Source organism: Melanotaenia boesemani, chromosome 20 (genome assembly GCF_017639745.1).
Source record: "Melanotaenia boesemani isolate fMelBoe1 chromosome 20, fMelBoe1.pri, whole genome shotgun sequence".
Taxonomy (NCBI): domain Eukaryota; kingdom Metazoa; phylum Chordata; class Actinopteri; order Atheriniformes; family Melanotaeniidae; genus Melanotaenia; species Melanotaenia boesemani.
Genome location: NC_055701.1, coordinates 6,565,798 through 6,584,948, shown reverse-complemented (window position 1 = coordinate 6,584,948; position 19,151 = coordinate 6,565,798). Strand labels below are relative to the sequence as shown.

At 37.0% G+C, this 19,151-nt stretch overlaps 1 protein-coding gene across 4 annotated transcripts in view; it reads left to right on the top strand.

Moving 5' to 3' along the window:
• Positions 1-19,151, top strand: part of sntg2 (syntrophin, gamma 2) — a 126,306-nt gene that overhangs the window by 51,221 nt on the left and 55,934 nt on the right. For all 4 annotated transcript variants that reach the window (XM_041971368.1, XM_041971370.1, XM_041971369.1 and 1 more), the window contains one exon: positions 12,730-12,854. In XM_041971368.1, the coding sequence (XP_041827302.1) occupies positions 12,730-12,854 (125 nt within the window). The remainder of the gene's footprint in view (positions 1-12,729; positions 12,855-19,151) is intronic.

Below are 19,151 nucleotides of genomic sequence, written 5' to 3'. Positions count from 1 at the left end.
TTTTAACATTTTATTAAGGCCTGTATCATACTGGCTAGTTCATTAGAAGAGGCTCCATAATGTAGTACGTTTACATGACATTAAAACAAAAAAAATAATCTTGTTAATTCAATTAAATCACACTAAAATAATAATAAATGAATATGAATAAATAAATGAAAATATAGCAGTTGACCTGAAATCGTTCTTAGACCCAGATAATGTGGTTTGGAGGCAAAATACTACAGGATTGGTACTGATCTGGGTGTTCTGCACATGCTGTTACTGTGGCAACCTTTTACCCCAAAGTAACAAAACTGGCTGGTAACAGAGAATAAGGTCAAATAAAGCCTAACAGAGGGATTATCAGCGCTGATACTGATGATCGATTCTTAATCTGTACTTTAGAGAAGGGCAGTGGCATTATTCAGTTGTATTTTTTGACATTTCTGTTTGTGATGTGGTTTTATTTTTAAGGAAAAGTGGATTTTACAAAGTGAAAAGTCTTGTCAATTTCTCTTGTTTTTCTTTAACAACCTCAAACTGTATCTTTCTTACTTTCTGTGATGTCGCGCGGTGCTGGTGCTGAGGAGTAGAGAAAGCATGATGTACAGATTTGTCATGTATATGTGTTTACAAACCCTTTTTGACCCGTATCATAATGATTTTTATAAAGAAACCTGTTGCATAAATGGAAAGCCTGACAGAGATTAGTTCAGGAGGGGTGAGCATGACATGAAGCATGAAAGCAAGAGTCACGTAAAAACTGATATGTTGATCTCTAAATGTTGGCCAGAGAGACACGAGTCAACAAGTATTTAATTAGTGGTTGTAAATGGTGTTAGGCTAATGGATTTTTGTTAGCTGCAGCTTGAGTTAAAGTAAAATGTGGATAACTCAAAGGTATGCAAGAATGAAATGAGATGGACTGACAATACAGAGTTTGTGCGTTTACCTTTTCAACTCTCTTGGAGACAGATTATTGAAGCAATATGAGTCTGCAGGTATGTTGTTAGTGTTTTAAAAAGAAGCGGATTTAAAGGCAGAGAGAATTCATGAAAATATCACATCTCTACCTTCAGTCAAACGCATCTTTAGTGTTTCTTATTTATACCTAGAAAATACAAATGAAACATTTAAAATATTGAGTAAGAAAATGCATTAAAAATATTCAGTCACATTGTTCAACAACTGTATTGTTCCCCATGATGGTTTTCAAAGACTGACCTTTGGCTGGTCATGCGCTGTGCTTGCTAGGTGAAACAACTTGGTAAGTTAGAATTCAAATGAATAAATAGAATAAAAAAAAAAATAAACTGAAAAATGCTTTTCAAATAAAAAAAAATTAGGATTAACAAGTTAAAACGAATAAATTTAGAATAGATTAATGTTCTTTTTTGTGCTTTTCTCTTTTGATTTTCTTAATTTAGTTCCCAGTTAAAAGCAGTGCAGCATCAGCATCCAGCTGAAACCAGCAGTTTGCAGTGAAGCTCACTGAACTGGTGAATAAATGCCACTTTCCTTTTGAAGGGCAACAGAAGCTAAATCAACTGTTTATTTTCTTTTGAGGCTATCAGTGTTTATCTGTCCAGCTAGCTCAGGAGTGCTGACCGCTAGCTGGGCCGAAGCGGCGCTATCAGCTGCAGCCTGAGCCGCTGCCTCTCTTTGTGGATTGCAGTTCATACAAATCCACTTTGACACAATAAATGCAGACTAATCCATAACGTCCTCTGTGCATATGCTAGGGTGGCGCTTAGCTGCCTGAAATGTTGGTCCCAACACTGATAGTACACTTCTCTGGAGTCAGTACTGTGTAAGAGGGAGGAAAATTGGACCTATTTATCCATCTGTCACTGATGGCACAAAATGGGGAAAAAATATGGCTTTACTTGAAGAGAGACTATCAAAACAAGCTTGACCCAAATATTAAATTGGACTGTATGTAATTGGACTTGTACTGAACTTGTTTACTTTCTCGTCAAAGTGCTTGATCAGTGTGTTACTATTACCTGTTTGTCTACCAGTCTACAGTTCAGCTGATGACTTAAAAGAACAGAGTGTGAAGCATTTAGTTTTGTTATCCTGAAATATTTACTGACTCCTAGTGATGGTTGCGATCCATGGCGTGCTTTCTCTGTGGTATGTGCTTTATAAAATCAGCTACACCCTCACCCCCAAGTCAATATTTTACAGTTTTAAATTATCTTCATAAAATTGCATATTAATGTTGATCAATAATGAAAAAAGTGGCCTTTAAGACAGCAGGGCTGGCTTCTCAGTTCACAAATTATTCAGAAGGAGTGAAAGACAGCAGGTAGCCACTTAAACCTTTCACTGATAATCAAGATTTAAAGTGTTTCCGTTTAAATCCCTAGCAGGCGCTGGATAAGTCAGCATATCCCTGGTGGTTTGCAGTGCCTTCAATTTCCACTTTGTGCACATAGATTATCTGAGGTAAACAACAAAGCTTGATGGACACCTAGCTGTGCAAATAGTAAGATTCTGTTTGACACAATAATTCAGATGGCTCTTGCTGGTTGTGTCTGAGATGAGGTTTAGGGGCATAAAACAGAAGATGGCAACAGCTGACCTGGAGTTTTCACCCATGTCATAAAAGATTTTTCTTAACTTGCTAATAAGGACTGTTGGGGGTTTGTTTCTGTTCTTGGTGTAATTGCTTGTTAAGTTTGGTTAATTTTCAGTGCAGTATAAAGAATAATTTGGCTTTAATGTTTGTTATAATTTGAAGCCTTGAGCAAGAACAAGGCAAATATAGCAACCTTTATTTTCCGAAATAAGAGAAAAAAGAGACGCTGCATTCTGACTCACTTAGAGGATGTAATGAAAGGGTTCATTATGCAGTTACCAGATAAGATGGGAACTGATAGATAAAGTGGACAATATACTAAATAAACTGTGATCATCTGCTTTGGTCTATGGTAATGATTTGAATAAACCTTTATTAATTCTGTAGTCTGATTTTATATTTTGTTTTGGTGCTTTGTTTGAGGGTGACTTGTAACATTTTGCCACAGTTAACAGATGAAAAATAACAAATGTTGGTACATTTACAGAAATTTTTATTAGTGTTCAGTGTGTTTAAATAATAATAAAAAAAATAAACATATTACCTATACATATTAAAATGTATGGAATTAAACTGGAATATTTTTGTCGGCTAAGTCTGCGGTTATAAAATCAAAATCCGATCAGAGCAGAAAAAGCTGTCTTGAAATGGTTTTATAGTGACCACACGTTCACACGAAAAAAAATTAAGGGTTTCTTTTAAGTTAGAATTAAATGTGTTTTGCTGCCAGACAAAAGAATCAGAAGGAATTTGTAAATGAGAGATGCACTATTGGGAATTTAGCTGCATTAATATGAAGTATATGCGAGTGCAGAGTGCAGGAGAGAAGCAAAGATGCAAAAGACCAGCAGAAAGCAGGTTGCAAACGTGACCCCTACTTACCCCAGTTACAATTCTCAAGCCAAGCTAAGGTCAAAAGAGCCCTGGATGTTTTGTAGCTGAAAATAGGGTGCTTTTTGAAGATAATGTGTTGGAGCATAAGGTTAGATCTCCTTGTGCACCATACTTTCTCTGCTTTCATTTAACATCCCTAAGTCACATCATAGGCCAAATTGCAAGCCTAAAGGCTGTGATTGGGAATATTTCTGCTGTCAGAACTTTGGAACTTAATGACATCCACCAAAGCAAGAAGCAAAACACCTCGAGGCATTCCAGGTGTCATAAAACCATACAAGCAAATTCACTTTATATGTTGTTTCAAAAGGCCATATTCTAAGTGTCTAAAGCATTACAGGGAAATCATAGACGGGATGTGAGTTCCTCAGATATATGGAAAAGGACTTATTTCCAGACTCACCATTTTTCATTAATGCTCAACAATCACACAGGGAAGAAAGGCGGGGAGAGAAAGAAGAGGCTGCAATTTCTGCACTGACAGCAGAACCAATAAACCCAAATGCAGCGCAGCCACAAGAGGCATGGTGGGGTGTGTGCTGAAAGGCCAGCTGGGTTCACTGGTGGATGTTGAAATATATTCTGGAATGAGGGGAAAGTGAGGCAAGCTGACTGAAAGAAGGTTGGACAGAACATTGCTCATCCTCAGCGAAGAACTACAGCAGGTTAGTCTTTAAAGGTTGCATATTATTCAAAATTCACTTTCTAAAGGTTTTCTGGCAGTCATATGTGTCCTCATAGCCTGTATGAGGTCCAAAAATTAGATAATTTTGTCTCCTCTCTCACTTGCTTGCTCCACATTTTAGCAAATGTGCGCTCAAATGTGCGAGTCTGAGATCGATCCCTTTGTGACTTCACAAAGGGAGAAACCACCCTCCTGGGTAGTAGATACTGCTCTATGATTTTAGAGATCCTGCCCTCTAAAAGCATAGAGCGGGCACAAGCTAAATTCAGATCCTCTTCCAGAGAGAGGTGTGGAGTGGGCGTGGACAGGTTCCACTCATGAACAGCCGGTTCTCAGTAGAGCTCACTAGATGCACTTTGTGAATGGCAGAAATTAAGGACCAAGGCTGAATTTGGTCTGAAAACTGGACCTCTGATATTCATATGAAATTGATGAAAAAATGTATAATATGGGCCCTTTAACATCATTTGTGGGGTGGGGTTATCTAAATGCCAACAAATGGCTGTTTATTAATACATAGTAATTTGGTTATTGTAAGTTGTATTAATTACTGTCATGGTACACATAACATACATTAAATGAGCAATTTTATTTTTTTATCAAGTGGTCTTCAGGAATAGACCTCTAGGCTTCTTAAAGATGATCCCACCCTGCCTCAGTAATGTTAGGAGAGGGTTCATAACTCCACACAACCTGTTGCCACTGATTTTCAGTGGTTATTGTCATTTGGCATACCCCAGCCTTCTCTCCCTCTTTCCCTTCCCTAACAGTTCCTTCTTGACAGCCACCCATGAAGAACATTTCTGATGAGGCTTCAAGCAACTAATGATCAAGTTAAGGGCCAGACTCACTTTTCAGATCCAGTGTCAGGTCTTTGCTGTTTTTCCCGCTTTTTCTGAAGTATTTCACGTTCAGACAGTTTATTTGCTGAAAAATACTTTCTTCAGCCTGACACTTCTTCTTTTGCCCTCCACTTGTCTGCTTTCTTCAGATTTTTAAGGACAGACTGCACAGCATGCCGAGAGATGTGAATTGTTTTGGATAAAAACTATTTGTCTGTGAAAGTATGATTTCTTTGCTAGATACAACTGTAGAAATTGGGACAAATTATGTGCAACACTACTACTAACAAAGTGCCTGAAGATACAGTTAAAAATTGTTTTTGTTGTTTACGTGTTGACCACCCTGGTTATCTTTTGAATGAGGAGCCTTTCTTCCATTTGAATGATTGAAAGATCAGTGTTAAGTGTGGTCAAGATACCTTAGATACCTTTATTGGGTTTGTTTTTTCCTTTAAAAATGGTCAGAAGGACTGGACTGAATGTCCAAAGAAAAGCATTGAAAGGCCTTCAGAAAACTTGAATCTATTGTCTAAGACCACTTCAAAAGATTACAGGACAGTCTGGTTGCTTGGAAGCAAAACAAAGAAATATTTGGTAGCTTTTATAGCTGTACGCAGTGGTATATCTCACCAGCTCTTAATATGATTGTTGTGAGAAGTAACTCCATTAGTTTGAGTGCTTTTTGATAGCAGGTATCAGCAGTTTTTGCCTGACAAATTTCTGTACGTGAGCTGTACTGTTGTTCACATTTGTGGAAAATTCTTAACTTTGAGATAAAAAGCTTCCACATTAATTCAGAAGTTTGGGTTAATTTAAACACGAGTATTTTTTAAATATATTTACATTAGGACTAAATACTATCCACCAGAAAGTGAAACCTTAAAACACAAATGCCTCTCTATTTCTCAGAAAACAAACTGCAGCTGCAATTTTAAACCAGCATTTTTCATGCTGAAGAAATTCAGTCTACAACAGAATTACCTCCCTATGTCCAAGATATAAATGCTTTAAAATGATATATATTCATGTAGTACCACCAATCTTTAGGTTTTTTTTTAATTAGCATTATCTGGTTAAATATCTGTCTGATCAGTTTAAATAAATTCTGTATTGACAGTATATCTGACTTTCTTGCCACCATCAAGCTCATTCCTATCTGTTTTTTTTCAAAGTAAAATTTGGCTGATTGCCCTGAAAATTTGATGACCTGTAAAATGTTGTGAATATTGCTCCTCACTGCAGTGCCTGAAACATTGCATGCAAGTTAACTAAAAGTAAAGCTGTGTCTAAATACTGCCTAACAGTAGCGCTCATACAATATAGAAACATAATCTTTTGCAGGGAATTAGAATTCACAGAGCTTTGTCTTCAGGAAGCTTTCAAATAATTATTCTTGGTTCATGTCACCTCTGAACAGCCGCGTCCACGAAGGAGTAGCTGATGTCAAGAGCAGCACTGTGGCTTAAGTTCCTGTTTTCCAGCTCCACCGAGGCAGGTGCTCTGTCAGTGTAATCCACTCTGACAGCCTGATAGTGTTCCATTTCCTGCCACCCTACCTCCTCTCTGAAGACCTCCACTTGAGTGTTAACTAAAACATTTTGTTCTCGGATGACATATTTGGGGCAAAGGATAATAATTTCTTTAGAATTGTAGTTATAACTTTTGCAGAGCTGTTGAGCATCTGCGTGCAACATGTAACTGGAACATTGTTGGACTTGTTTTGCAAAAAGATGGATAGCAGGTCATTTTTTTATTATTAATTTTTTTATTATGAAGACACACCAGCAGTGTGACTGTAACAATAATAATTATATGGCTATATTACAGATTATTTAGTGGAGTTTGGGGATTTTGTGCTGACAGATAATCATTCCTGGAGCAAATTATTTGCTGTTTGATGATCACTCAGCTTCACTCATTTGAATCATTAGCCTGTAACTCATTAGATGTTGTGTAATGCAGCTGTTCTTCATTAAGAGAGGCATGATTTGCATGTAAATGTGTGACGCCTCCAGTTATCAAAGGTTTTGTCGACACATTGTGCTGCAGGGTTTTTAGCACAAATGCTGCTTTTAAAGACATCTATAGCATTTTGCAGTCAGGTGTTGCTATGCCACAATTTTCACTTGTTAATAGATACATTACATCCACAGATGCACTGGGACACATTATTACCGAGGTTCATTATAGAGGTATTTCTTTTAAGAGCGAAATTGTTCACTTTGAGAGCAAGATTTTTTGTTTTATTGCTAAAACATCACTTTTCTCTCACACTCAAAAAGTCTTCTTGCTCTCAAACATATCGGTCCTTGAACTGCTTGCATTCATTGGCGTCTTCAGACGGTCCTCTCAGGTGCCCGTTAGCCCCACATAAACCCTGGGACCCTTCCTTTGAGATTCCAGTGAGGCCTAATGAAATATTTTATTAACAAGTTAATGATTGCATAGAATTAATTTCAAAATCATATTTCTGGAAGCTCTCAAGGATTGTTGAGTTGTCTGGCAGAAGTGTCTGCATCCCTCTGTTCCATTGCTAATCTCGTAATTAAAAAGACCTTATCTCATTTCTTGGTATAATTCAGCAATTAGGCTGTTTAAATCCCACCTTTGTGTTGAAACTCTGAGCCCATCGACCTAGCAACAATCCCCTTGATGAGTTTCGATCTGGACTCAAATGTAGATGCTTGGCTGCAACTACACTAACCAGGGCCGCAACTGGCAAATGTCTTGGATTCTAAATATGGCCACAAGCAGATTTTTTTATGTGAATTCGTAGCATCATGTAGGCATGAGCTGCTCAGAAATTAACCTACCCAATAGACTTCTCTGCATTTTTATTTCTTTTTCCTCCCTCTACGTTTGTAGACTGGCAGCAAGTCCTGAGTGTACTGATTCTAATGAGCAAAAAGAACATGGACACAGATTCTTATTGATTTTCTTTTTCTCTCTCAAAAGTCAGAGGTAAAAATCACACCAATTATACAAAAATGACACATCTAAGGAATATTAGACATATTTTTTTAGAAATCTGTAAAAGTGTACCTCTTAACAAACTCATGGTTACATATACAGCCCCCTTTCCTTAACTTAAACTGATAAAATTGTAAAAGGTGTTTCTAAATGTGATTTTATGCCTTGTTTATAACCCACCATACTCAAGGTTTACGATCTTTTAACTGTGCCCACTCAGAAGACAGGTGTATAACAGTCTGTACGCACAATGCAGATAAAGGCATACACATCCCCTTTATAAAGCCTGGCAGAGGGGCTTTATAAGCCTGTCTAAGTAGTTCTCTTCAGTAAATATTTGTTAGTTATCATGAAGCATGTTTAGGAGCTATTCTTATCCATCTTGTCAACTCGCATATTTTTCTATAAAAACATTGTCTGCATGATCATTAAAGGTGCCAAATGTAACAAAAGATCAACCACAACAAAAAAGTATATCATGAAAAACTGTGTTTGCTGTTGGTATCTAAATCCTTTTACTAAAATAACTGTTTTCACTTTCTTAAAATGAGCCATTTATATTTGCTTGCTGTGGGTCCACATACATGGCAGCTGCCATTTTTGAGCCAACATTTTTACTACGGTGTCTCTGAATGGACAAACAGTTCTGTGTGAACTTTATGAGCTGCAGTACCGGCTTTAAGTGCTAGAGGACTGTTTGGGATAAGTAACTCCTTAAAAGGCAAATAGAAGAATTTTGAAGTAGTACTTGTGTAGTCATCACTACGCCTTTTGGCCACTGGATGGAAATATGTTTATTTCTGGAAGAATTCTGGGCACTAATGGCCACCGTCTGTTTACAACTGTGCTTGGCTTTTGAAGTTATTTCTATGTCTATCTTTATCACTAGCTTTAAGTAATTCTTAAACACACACACACAAAATCACAGCAAAGAAGGAGCTCAATTATACCAGGTGTGAGACACAGCTTTATCTTCTGTTCTCATCCCAAACAAGACAAACTTTTGTGCAGAAGATGGGTGGGAGACCTGGATAAAGAGTATGTTAGTTATTTACTTAAACAGTCTTTGAAAGCCTAAAGGAATTGATGAGCCAATCCTGTGCTATAGAATCAAAGCAATCTTTAAATACTCCTACCATATTTTACCATGACATTCAATGCACAATCATAAAAGTGATAATACTCCTATAACATTTTGTTTTTTCTAGTGCTTGGACAATGTTTAAATGTTTTGCATATCATTAGTCTGTTTTTATTCACACTTAGTGTTTGAGGTTGTTTAGAGTCTGAATTGTAGATTAGTTGCTGTGCCAGAGGTGCTTTGTAGAACCTCCTTACCAGATGTGTTGGTGTCCACATTTGAATATATGGGTGAAAGATTACTTGGTCCAACTTTTTTTTATGCATTCCTCCATGCATTTTGTTGGTTACTTAATATCTTGGTGATCTTTTCTACTTTTCAGCCACAACAATACCTGAAAAAAGCTGCAATTTCTTAAAGTAAGAAAGCCAAGATAAACTCAGTTTGATCAAATACATGTTTTTCTTACAAAAACATCTGTGCTTGCCTACCTCCCTTCCTGCCTTGCTTTGGCTTTATGCAAGCGTAGCAGTGGACTTGAGTTGGAAAGCCAAAAGCAGTTTGGAAAATTTGAAAGCTAATCCTGCAATCAACCTTAAATATAGCAAAGATTTAAAAGACAAATGCAAATTTCACCCAAATTCTGAAGATGGGGGGAAATACTTGAATATAGAGAGATTATTCTGTAATTTGTGTTTTTATTCATTTGTTGTTCATCATATAAAACAGCTTCTCCATTTCAGTGTATTTAGCTTTAGCTAAGACATGTAGATTTCAAATGAGCATGTGCTCAATTTGAACTTGGACACAGATGTTTAACCTGCTGCTGGTGCAGGTTTAGTTCACCAATTTAACCAGCTGAAATCCAGTTTAATGCATCAGTGGTTATTTGATGCTTCCATACACTTTCTGTAGCAGCAGACGGCCCGAGTTATTCCCTAAACCCACAGGATGAGACAGTGTAATAGAATTTCAGGGTGCAGAAAAATTGCTGAAGGAATTAAACTTGTATGAGAAAGAATTTTTCTATGTTTTTATCGGATGAGGTAGAAAGGTAGAAGTGGCATTTTAGTCATTGTGACAACACTTTATTCTCTTGTGAGTAATAAACGATATTCTCCCTTCATGTAATTTTAATTATACTATAAGTGTGATCGCAAAGTAAACTTTACAGTAAAGTGTACACATTGCCTTCTCACGCATGCTCTAAGTCAGGGGTGGCCAACGTCGGTCCTCGAGAGCCACAATCCAGCAGGTTTTCCAAATTTCCCTGCTCCAGCACACCTGACTTAAATTAAATGGATCCAACAGCCTATAAGGATCTCCACAATGACTCATTGGTTTAAGTCAAGTGTGTTTGAACACAGAATTTCGCTGCATTTTTAAATGCCACTATCAACATTAATACACAATCTCCACTTTCCAAGAAACAGAAGCTGATTTCCATGCAAAGGACACATTTTATAAATGTGGCTTCTCCAGCAGCGATTTGTTTTTTCTCTAATGCTCATTACTGCATAGAAACATTTTTAATGCACCTGTGTGTTCTCAATATCAGAAGCACAAATACGGCAGTCACACTGACAGAAAAGACATTTATATATCCACAATATCTCTATCAATTAATCTTTTTCTTCCCCCCTTTTTTAAAAAAACTGTTCAATCTCTGCTTTATGTTGCATCTTGTGACACACACCATGACAATTTGGATCTGTTTTCACTGAAATACACAAAATTCTTTATGTATTTCATGACATGAATTGCTTTTCATTATTTATCTGTAATGTTTCCAAACCTGTTTATAAAAACGCTGCGGTTCATTATTTGCAATACTGTCTCTAAATAATTGCTCTGTTTCAAACAGCTGCAGGTAACATGTTTTTCCCTGTTGTCCTGCGAGGACAAGCAGTTTCTTTGACAAGACTTCTCTGCCTATCACACTTTCCACAGCTCAAGGGTTCAACAATCTAACACTACTGAGAAATCCAATTTTCAATTGTATACAGAAACAGAAAAGCAGCAAGCTCTCACACCTTGGGATGTTTTGCTACCCGGTTTGTTTAGTCTGGCTGAATTGGACTGTAGTCATCTTTGCCCTGTGGTAGGATTTCCTCAGGCAGGTGTGGATACTGCTGTCATACTTGAGTGTAGACAACAACAACAAGGCCACAACTACATTTTGAGGAACTGCGCTGGTTCAGCCCCAGACACATTTCACTGTTAGATGTTATAAAATCTGTGATATGACAGCTCTAACAGCCAGGCGCTACATTTATGGGGATGCTTATATGAAAAAGACTTGAAGTTGATAAAGACATCCATACAAATGAATGTAAAATTGATGAAGTACTTTTTCAGCTATTTACCAACTGATTCAAAATGCAAATTAGATTAGTAAATTTACCTCCATCATGAACACTGGTTCATATTTTAAGTTTTTCTCATTAACAGTATTCATTTATCTCCAACCACTTCCAAGCTGCAGCCTTTTGAACTCTGTATCAAAATCTAACATTAACTTTTGGAAAGCTCCAGCAACTTAGGGGTGAAATGTAGCTGTTGGGCGTATGGAAATAAAACTGATTTGTGACACAGTGGATCATATTTGTAGAAATGATGGAAACCAAACATGTAAAAAGCTGTTCTACACCTGTACCTGCAAAACTACATGTGAAGGTGTTTCTGGTACAAGTTAGAGCATCGCATGGGATAAGAATAAAACGTCTGGCTAATAAAAGCTTTCTGAGTACAACTGACCATCATGCAATGCAGCACAGCATATAGAGGTGTAGTCTGAAAGACCCAAGAGCAAAACTACTGATACCTGCTGCCACAAATTTGCTACAGACTACTTAATTAATGTTTATTTTTATCTAATAAGTTATTTATTTTACTTTTATCTATTATATGTATTTTTTCCAGTTTTATTTAGATTTTTGTTCCTTTGTTTTGTTTTTATTTAGTTGTAAATAAATTCAAGGTTTAGGGGGTTAGCTAAAATTCCATAAATGTAGTTCATTGTCTTTTTTCCTTGTTTTTAGAAAGATGCCTGTAGATAGTGAATGGCAGCAACAAACAGCTGTCTGGGGATAAAAATAATGGATGTGCTTTTGTAAATGTAGCCTAAAAGGAGTTTTTACTAATACCTGATCATTTAATCACTGTAATAGAACAAAAAATACTTGATTTTAGTTATTTTTTCATAATTCTGTTTTTCTAGACCTCAAAAACCGATTAAAATTTGTATAAATATTTCTTCTGCTGCAGCTCCCAACTCAAATTCCCCAGGTGGAAATGTTATTAACATATCCTCATTTCATTTAAATGGTTTAATTATGTTCTCCTCACCACTGCAAGCATTTAAGTTGCTCCTGCTAAAGGTAAATTGGATAAACTCATGGAAAACTGCACTCCTGTTTGTGAGTTGAAAAATCTTAGCAGCTGGAGTCTATGAACTCAGCTGAGATGAGCCTGCAGTGAGCAGACAGAAGTCTTTTGAGGTCAACTCTCCTCTGTATCAAAGTACATTTATATTGATGTTTCTGTACTGTAGAGCTGATTAACCAGGTCAAGTGAATTCTTTGTGCATAGAAATGGTGGAAGTGCTGCATCCAGGCCACATCCTCAATGATCAAAAGGGCTTAATACTGGTTGCAGGAAGCTCATTGCATTGTTCATGTATTCCTCACAGGCTCCGTCGCCCCCTTCGCCCTCAGCTAATGAACCAAAGTATGAGAAGCGCTGGCTGGATGCCGTTCGCCTGCCCTTGTTGATGGCCAGAGTCTCCAGATACAAAGCTGGCACAGATAAATTAAGGTAAGGGTAATCCAGCATGATATAATTCACCTCTAAGGTACACAGTTCACCGAGGACAGTTGTTGGCTTAGCTAGCACTTTTCATTTAAACAGCGGGGTGTTAATGCCAATATGTATGCACTGGCATAAACGGCTTAAAAGGTCACTGCAGCTGTGAGATTGCAGCTCTCCATGTGCAATTGTGAGAACACTGGTCGAACTTGTAAATGTGTTTTGATTATAGTACCCCTCCTTTTTATATGGATTTTTCTTGTGTACTGTAATTTCGCAGCAGCCTTTTCAATCAGCGTCCTCCAACATTAGCAAACTGTGGAATAAAAATAAACCCAAGAGGCAGTTTGTTTGACATTGTTTAACATTTGTAGTCATAACTCAAAGTTCCCATGCTGCATGCCAATAAATGAGACAGAATAGCACTTTGTTTTTTTTTTTTTGTTTTTTTTTTTTTTTTGGCTTCGGGCTTTGGAAGCTGCGGTTTGATTTAATTAAACACAACTGCATCTGTGAACAATACCGTTACTATCAACAACAGTGGTCAATTAAGCAATGAAAAACAGCTTTTGGTGCCTTGCATTTGTCATGGATGTAAACACTAATCATGATGAAACAAGTAATTGTGCTTGCATGCTGATTTTTGTTCAGTTCAAGCCATTAACCACAGTTTTGTAAGCTTTACAAGGTTATATCATGCAGAACTGAACCCAGAACAGCTGCTGAACAGTCTTTTTTTTTTTCTTTTCTTTTTAATTCTACCAGCAATTAACACAAGGCATGGAGCCTAGGCAGCCCACTGCAGGGATAACCACGTATGAACCAAGATGACTTTACATAATACTCATGCTGAAGTTTGAGCTTGAGTCTATTACTTTAAGGCCTGTTGAGAAAAATAAATGTGGGGGGGGGGGGGGGTACAGGTTCTTTAAAATAAATAAACGAGTGAGCTATGCTTTGCACAGTTAATTAAAAATATTTATTAAACTTGTGTACTGGACACGGTGTTCAGTATTATCCAGTTTCAAGCCTAAGGCAGCTGCTGGTGATAAGAAAATTATACATACAGGAGATACCGTACAGCATGTGTTGAGTGTGCTCCCAGGGAAAGGTGGCTGAAAATTGCAGAAGCTCTTGATGTTCTTGAAAATAATGTCCTGAATTAAAATGGTGAAAACATTTACTTTTTTCCTCTGTGCTCATTTCAGTCAGCAGAAAGATGAAAGACTTTCTTTAAAGATCATTATTTATTTGCTGACAAAACAAATGGGGCGGTAGAGCTTAAAGGAGTCCAAATTTACTGAAACGCCTCTAAAAGATGAAAGAAAAGAAGAAATGATTCTGTTTCATTTTTTTTTTTTTTTTCCAATTGCAGCAAAAATTATCTAGGGAATCTTTAAATGGAAAACAATCAACTGTTCACTTTGAGCAGCATTTGGTGACAGTGGAGAAGAAAATGAAATCACTGTTTAACATGAATTAAACCTCCAGAGGAGCAAGACTTAGGAAGGACATCAATCTGCTTCAAGCAGTTACAGTGGGGGGTGAAAACACAGATGGTGCAAGCTTATGAAACAATTGAGGGAGAGATACTCAGGCTTACCTGGAACAGACTACAGAGACTAAAAGCTGCTGTATAGCTGAACGGTTCCAGACAGAAGCCTTTAAACTCTGCAGGAAATCAGGAACACTCTCATCCTTTTAGATCCAAATCATACAATATTACCCATCAAACCAAGGCATTCTCAGAGATGTCCGTAGGACTTTAACAACTTCCGTTATGGACTCTTTCTGAACATGCTGTTCTGACGTCTAACAGGTCATCGCTTGGTCTGTGTGAAGGCCTTTTCCTGTGTATAGCTCAGTGAGTGACACTCAGCTCTAGTTGTGGGTGAGCAGGGTTAAATCACTTAGTGAGGACATTTCTGTGAAGAATGTAATGGAAGAATGCTGTACTTGAGCCATTTTTGGTACATGTTTCCTCATATGCCATATTAAACTGCTCTGTCTTACTATTTATCAATCAAACTTTATTTATTAAGCACTTCTCGTTCAAAGAATTTACCTTAAAAGGTGCTTTACATTAAAAACAACAAAATTTTATCCCTAAGAGTCTCCCAGACCACAAAAAAAAAGAAGTCCCGCCGCACACACTCATATACCTACGTATACATACAACCCCACACAGATACATAAACATGAAGTAATGTCGCTGTCCTAACCCCTTACCAATGGCATTAAGGAAAATAAAACATTGGAATTTAAATAACAGATGTTAGGTTGACTAAAACATTTAAATAAAACAGATAAAAAAATAAATAAAGACAAAAATAATAGAAACTAAGTAAAACAAAATAATAAGACACAATAAGAATAGAAAGGAAAAATTGGTTCAAATGACCATGAAAAAGTGGAATTAAAGGCTTTTAAACTAATTCATTAAAATGACTAATTCATTCATTTACAGTTAAAGTCTTCATTATCTTACAAGACAGGTCCATAAGACAATGACCTTAAAGAATCTCACAGCCTTTTGCCTTCAGATTAAACCATATAAGGGATTATTTCTCCCGGTCAGAAGCGAAGTATTAGCAGGTTACGAAACAGATTGACCAGCATGTTTTCATTTTTGATAATAACAAAGTAGCTTATTAGAATTTTATTCAGGTGATTTGTGTTTCATCTGTTCCTGGTTCAACATTCATTTATCCAGAATTCTTCGGCTGGCCGTCATGTTGCTTTGGAACTGTATGAAAATAAGCTGAGCAGATGTGGCTTCCTCAAACTGAAAACACTGATAATTGATCGCAAACAGACAAGTCACAAGCCAACTTCTATCATGACTAATATCAGGCTATTTTTCCCATAATCACATGGTATTTAGAAGAATTCTAACATAAGATATTTATGTATGTTTGACATCAGTAAACACGACAGTCCAATGATCAATGAAATTAACAACTTACAAACATTTAAAAACTATAGACTTTTAAAAAAATGGACAGACTGAATGGAAAAAAAAATTAAAAGAACAAAGTTTCTATGAAAAAGACATTAGAGCCAAATTTTAATCCAATCACTTGTTGGGTTGTGTGAGAACCAAACGTTTGCTGACTTTCTTTGAGGTCAGGTGCACCGATTGCTGGTAAGATTCTGCACAACCTGCAGTAATTCTGCAGCAAGCCTAAACTAAGAGCTGCTTCCACAGAAAAGGAGCCTTATGAGCCTCCCCTTCTGTTTTAGCAACATTAGCAACCAAAACTAAGCCGTGAAACCAGGGTGCCCTGTGAGGTATTTAAAATACAATGAAACTTAAACAGTAATTGTTTTTGACTGGTCAGTATTATCTTCTGTTTTGGCTTTTACATGAAAAGAGAAATTAACTTTAATGCTGCAACATTTTGCTGCAAAGCTAGAGGCTTTGCAGGGTCTTATTAGACTTTCTCAGATGAAAATGCACAATATGAAAATCGTCCACATGAAGAAACTAGTAGCGCAGTAGCCAATAGCATCAATCCAAATGGTCAATATTTGTCTAACATTAATGCAGTAACAATTTGTAAGACACATTAAGAAAGAACCTGTTTGCTTTGTTTGCAACCGAAATGTCTGATTGGAAATTAGGCTTAACCAGGCTAATTTACTAGCTTGCTTAGTATAACTAAGTTCTACAAATATTTGCTTTGAGGCTTGAAATAAAAGTAAAGTTTACACTAGATCCTGCTTGAATGAACTGATTTATTTATTTGACAGTGACAGCAATCTATTGGCCTCAAAGGGAAACATGTTTGATGTTGGGCTTTAGTAAAGCTGTAATTTCCACATACAGTCATTGGAGGTTTGTCTACAATTGTTTATTTTTAGAATAGTCTATTTTCCCTCAAACAACAGATCATTTTTTCATTTAAATAAATGATTGAGGTCAGGAAAAGAATTACATTTTGACATTTTAGTAGTTTTTTCATGTGATTTGTGTAAAAACGGTTGGGTACGGCTGGCTGTTGTGTACACATAAACACAGGATCCCGGAGTTGCACAAGTTTATTATTACACAATGTCAGCATTAATAATTGTCACCTGTTTTCATTTCATTTTCAATGTACATCATAAATGCATCCACTGAACCGGGTTTTGCATTGTCTTCAGAGATAATCAGAGTATACATGTAGCAGAAATATTTAATCACCATAAAATCTTCAAAGAATAAAAGAAAATTAAGATTAAAGTTTTCATTTCTTAACCTATAAAGGTTCCTTTTTGTTCAGGTAGCAGTAGTTTAGAGGGGAAAGAGGGTGTGTAACCCTGAGGGTTGGAGTTATATAAATTCCTGGGTGTGTCTTCAAGGTGCTGAGTAGTGTGATGCTATGATGGGTGTGGTAAGTTCAGGCAAGATGATGGAATGCAAGTTATGAATGGAATTGTGTTAGACAAGGATATATGATATATCAATGGCTGGCTTCTGAATTGAAATTGCATCATGGAAGAATTTGTGATACTGGTCAACACTGAGTCATTATGTGGGAGAAGAAAGGTAAAAGGACTGTGGACAGCATGCAGAAATCCATGGACTAATCCCATCCCCTAGAGCCCTCCTTCTGGGAATACCAACAGTGTCAAGTGTCATTATTACAAATAGGCATGTGAACACAAACGTATTTTTGTAAAACTGCAACATTTTACAGTCCAAACATATTGCAATGAATTCCACTTGAAAGAAGGCAGTCCTAGAAACTTGTTTCATGTGGAAAATTAATATCCTGGTTTAAATGACTTCAGCATTTCATGCAGATCTCAGGGTGAAGAGTCATGATTGAAGCTGGTGTCTGAGGAATTACTGAGTTTTATCTCTATGAAGCAACAATCCCTCAGTTTGCAACACTAATTCTCTTGCATCTTTAGTTCAATCAAACGTTAAAGACTGATAAATGTTTGTGAAATATTGGAATGTAAAGTAGAGATTTGGAGCTCAGTCACGCAAAACCCTAATAACTCTGAACTGAAATAGCGGAGTTCAGTCAATAAAGTGCCCTGGAGGCAGAGAGCACATCGATATGAGAGTTTACTTTACAAAACATGGCTGATGTGGGTATATTAGAAGCCAAAAGCTCATTATATCAGTCAGAATGTTGGTTGAGGTGAACAGATGATCTCTAAGAAGCCCGGTCTGACTTGTGTTGCTAGTTAATAATTTTTCAGAGTTATAATTTACCTTGTGATATTATGATTTGTTGATACTGGGGGGAAAAAATAAACTAAAGCCTGATTTTAGTAAAACCTTTAGGTTGAATTTCTCAAAACAAAGTGTGCAAATAAAGCTTCCATTTTTGCAGTTCATGCCTGAGACACATTCCTGAAACAGTCAAAAAAAAGTAAGCTTCTACCACTTGCATTGTTTCCATTCCTTCTATAGACTCTGACAATGAGGACACAAAGTGATGAAAAGTTCAGTTATTTTGTCCAATCTTTTCTGCAAACATACCATGACGGTTGCACCATTAATAATAATTTTTACCTTATTAATCTCTAATGGGAAATCCGGCTCTGCATTTGACCCATCTCTAGAGGTACTACAGAGCAGTGGGCTGCCATGGTTCAACACCCAGGGAGCAGTTAGGAGTGTTTCACCTTAGTTAATATGCCGGGGGCTCGAACTGGGGTTTTTCGGACCCACATCTCTAACCTCAAGTCTACCACTCCCTCCTGTTTTATTAGTCATCGTCACAGTTTTCCTTTCAAAATTCTCCTTGCATTGATTCCAGTATGTGTACCCTCTTCTTTCTCAGCCAGAGCTTTAATTTGTAAAATGTAGTTTCATATTGTCTTGTTGAAAAATGCCTGGAGAATTCTTTTGAAGGCAGCTATCCTAAAAATTCAGTGAACTTTTCAGCATTAATGTTAATGTCCTTCACACAGATGTGTGAAGGAGGTTTGTCTAGCTTTTGGGCTTGTTGCTGAGAAGTCTGGGTGTTCCTTATCTTCTTTGGTCTGAGGTACACAGTGTTCATTTCTGCCAAAAATGATTATGAATACTGATTGGTCTGACCACAGTCTGTGTTTCTACTGGGTGATGGTCCATCCCAGATACCTCAGAGCCCAGAAAAGTCAAGGCTACCTTTGGATAAGGCCAACATAACACTTTTAATAGTAAAACTGGAAATGTATTTGTTAATGTAACTACAGACGGAGGTTTCCCACAATAAACACTACACGGTGAAGATTTTTGTTTCTAGACTATGTGGTTATGATCTGCTAATGAATGGCCGTTTTTGATGCAGGGCTCTCTGAGGGATCAAAGGTTAAAGGGTG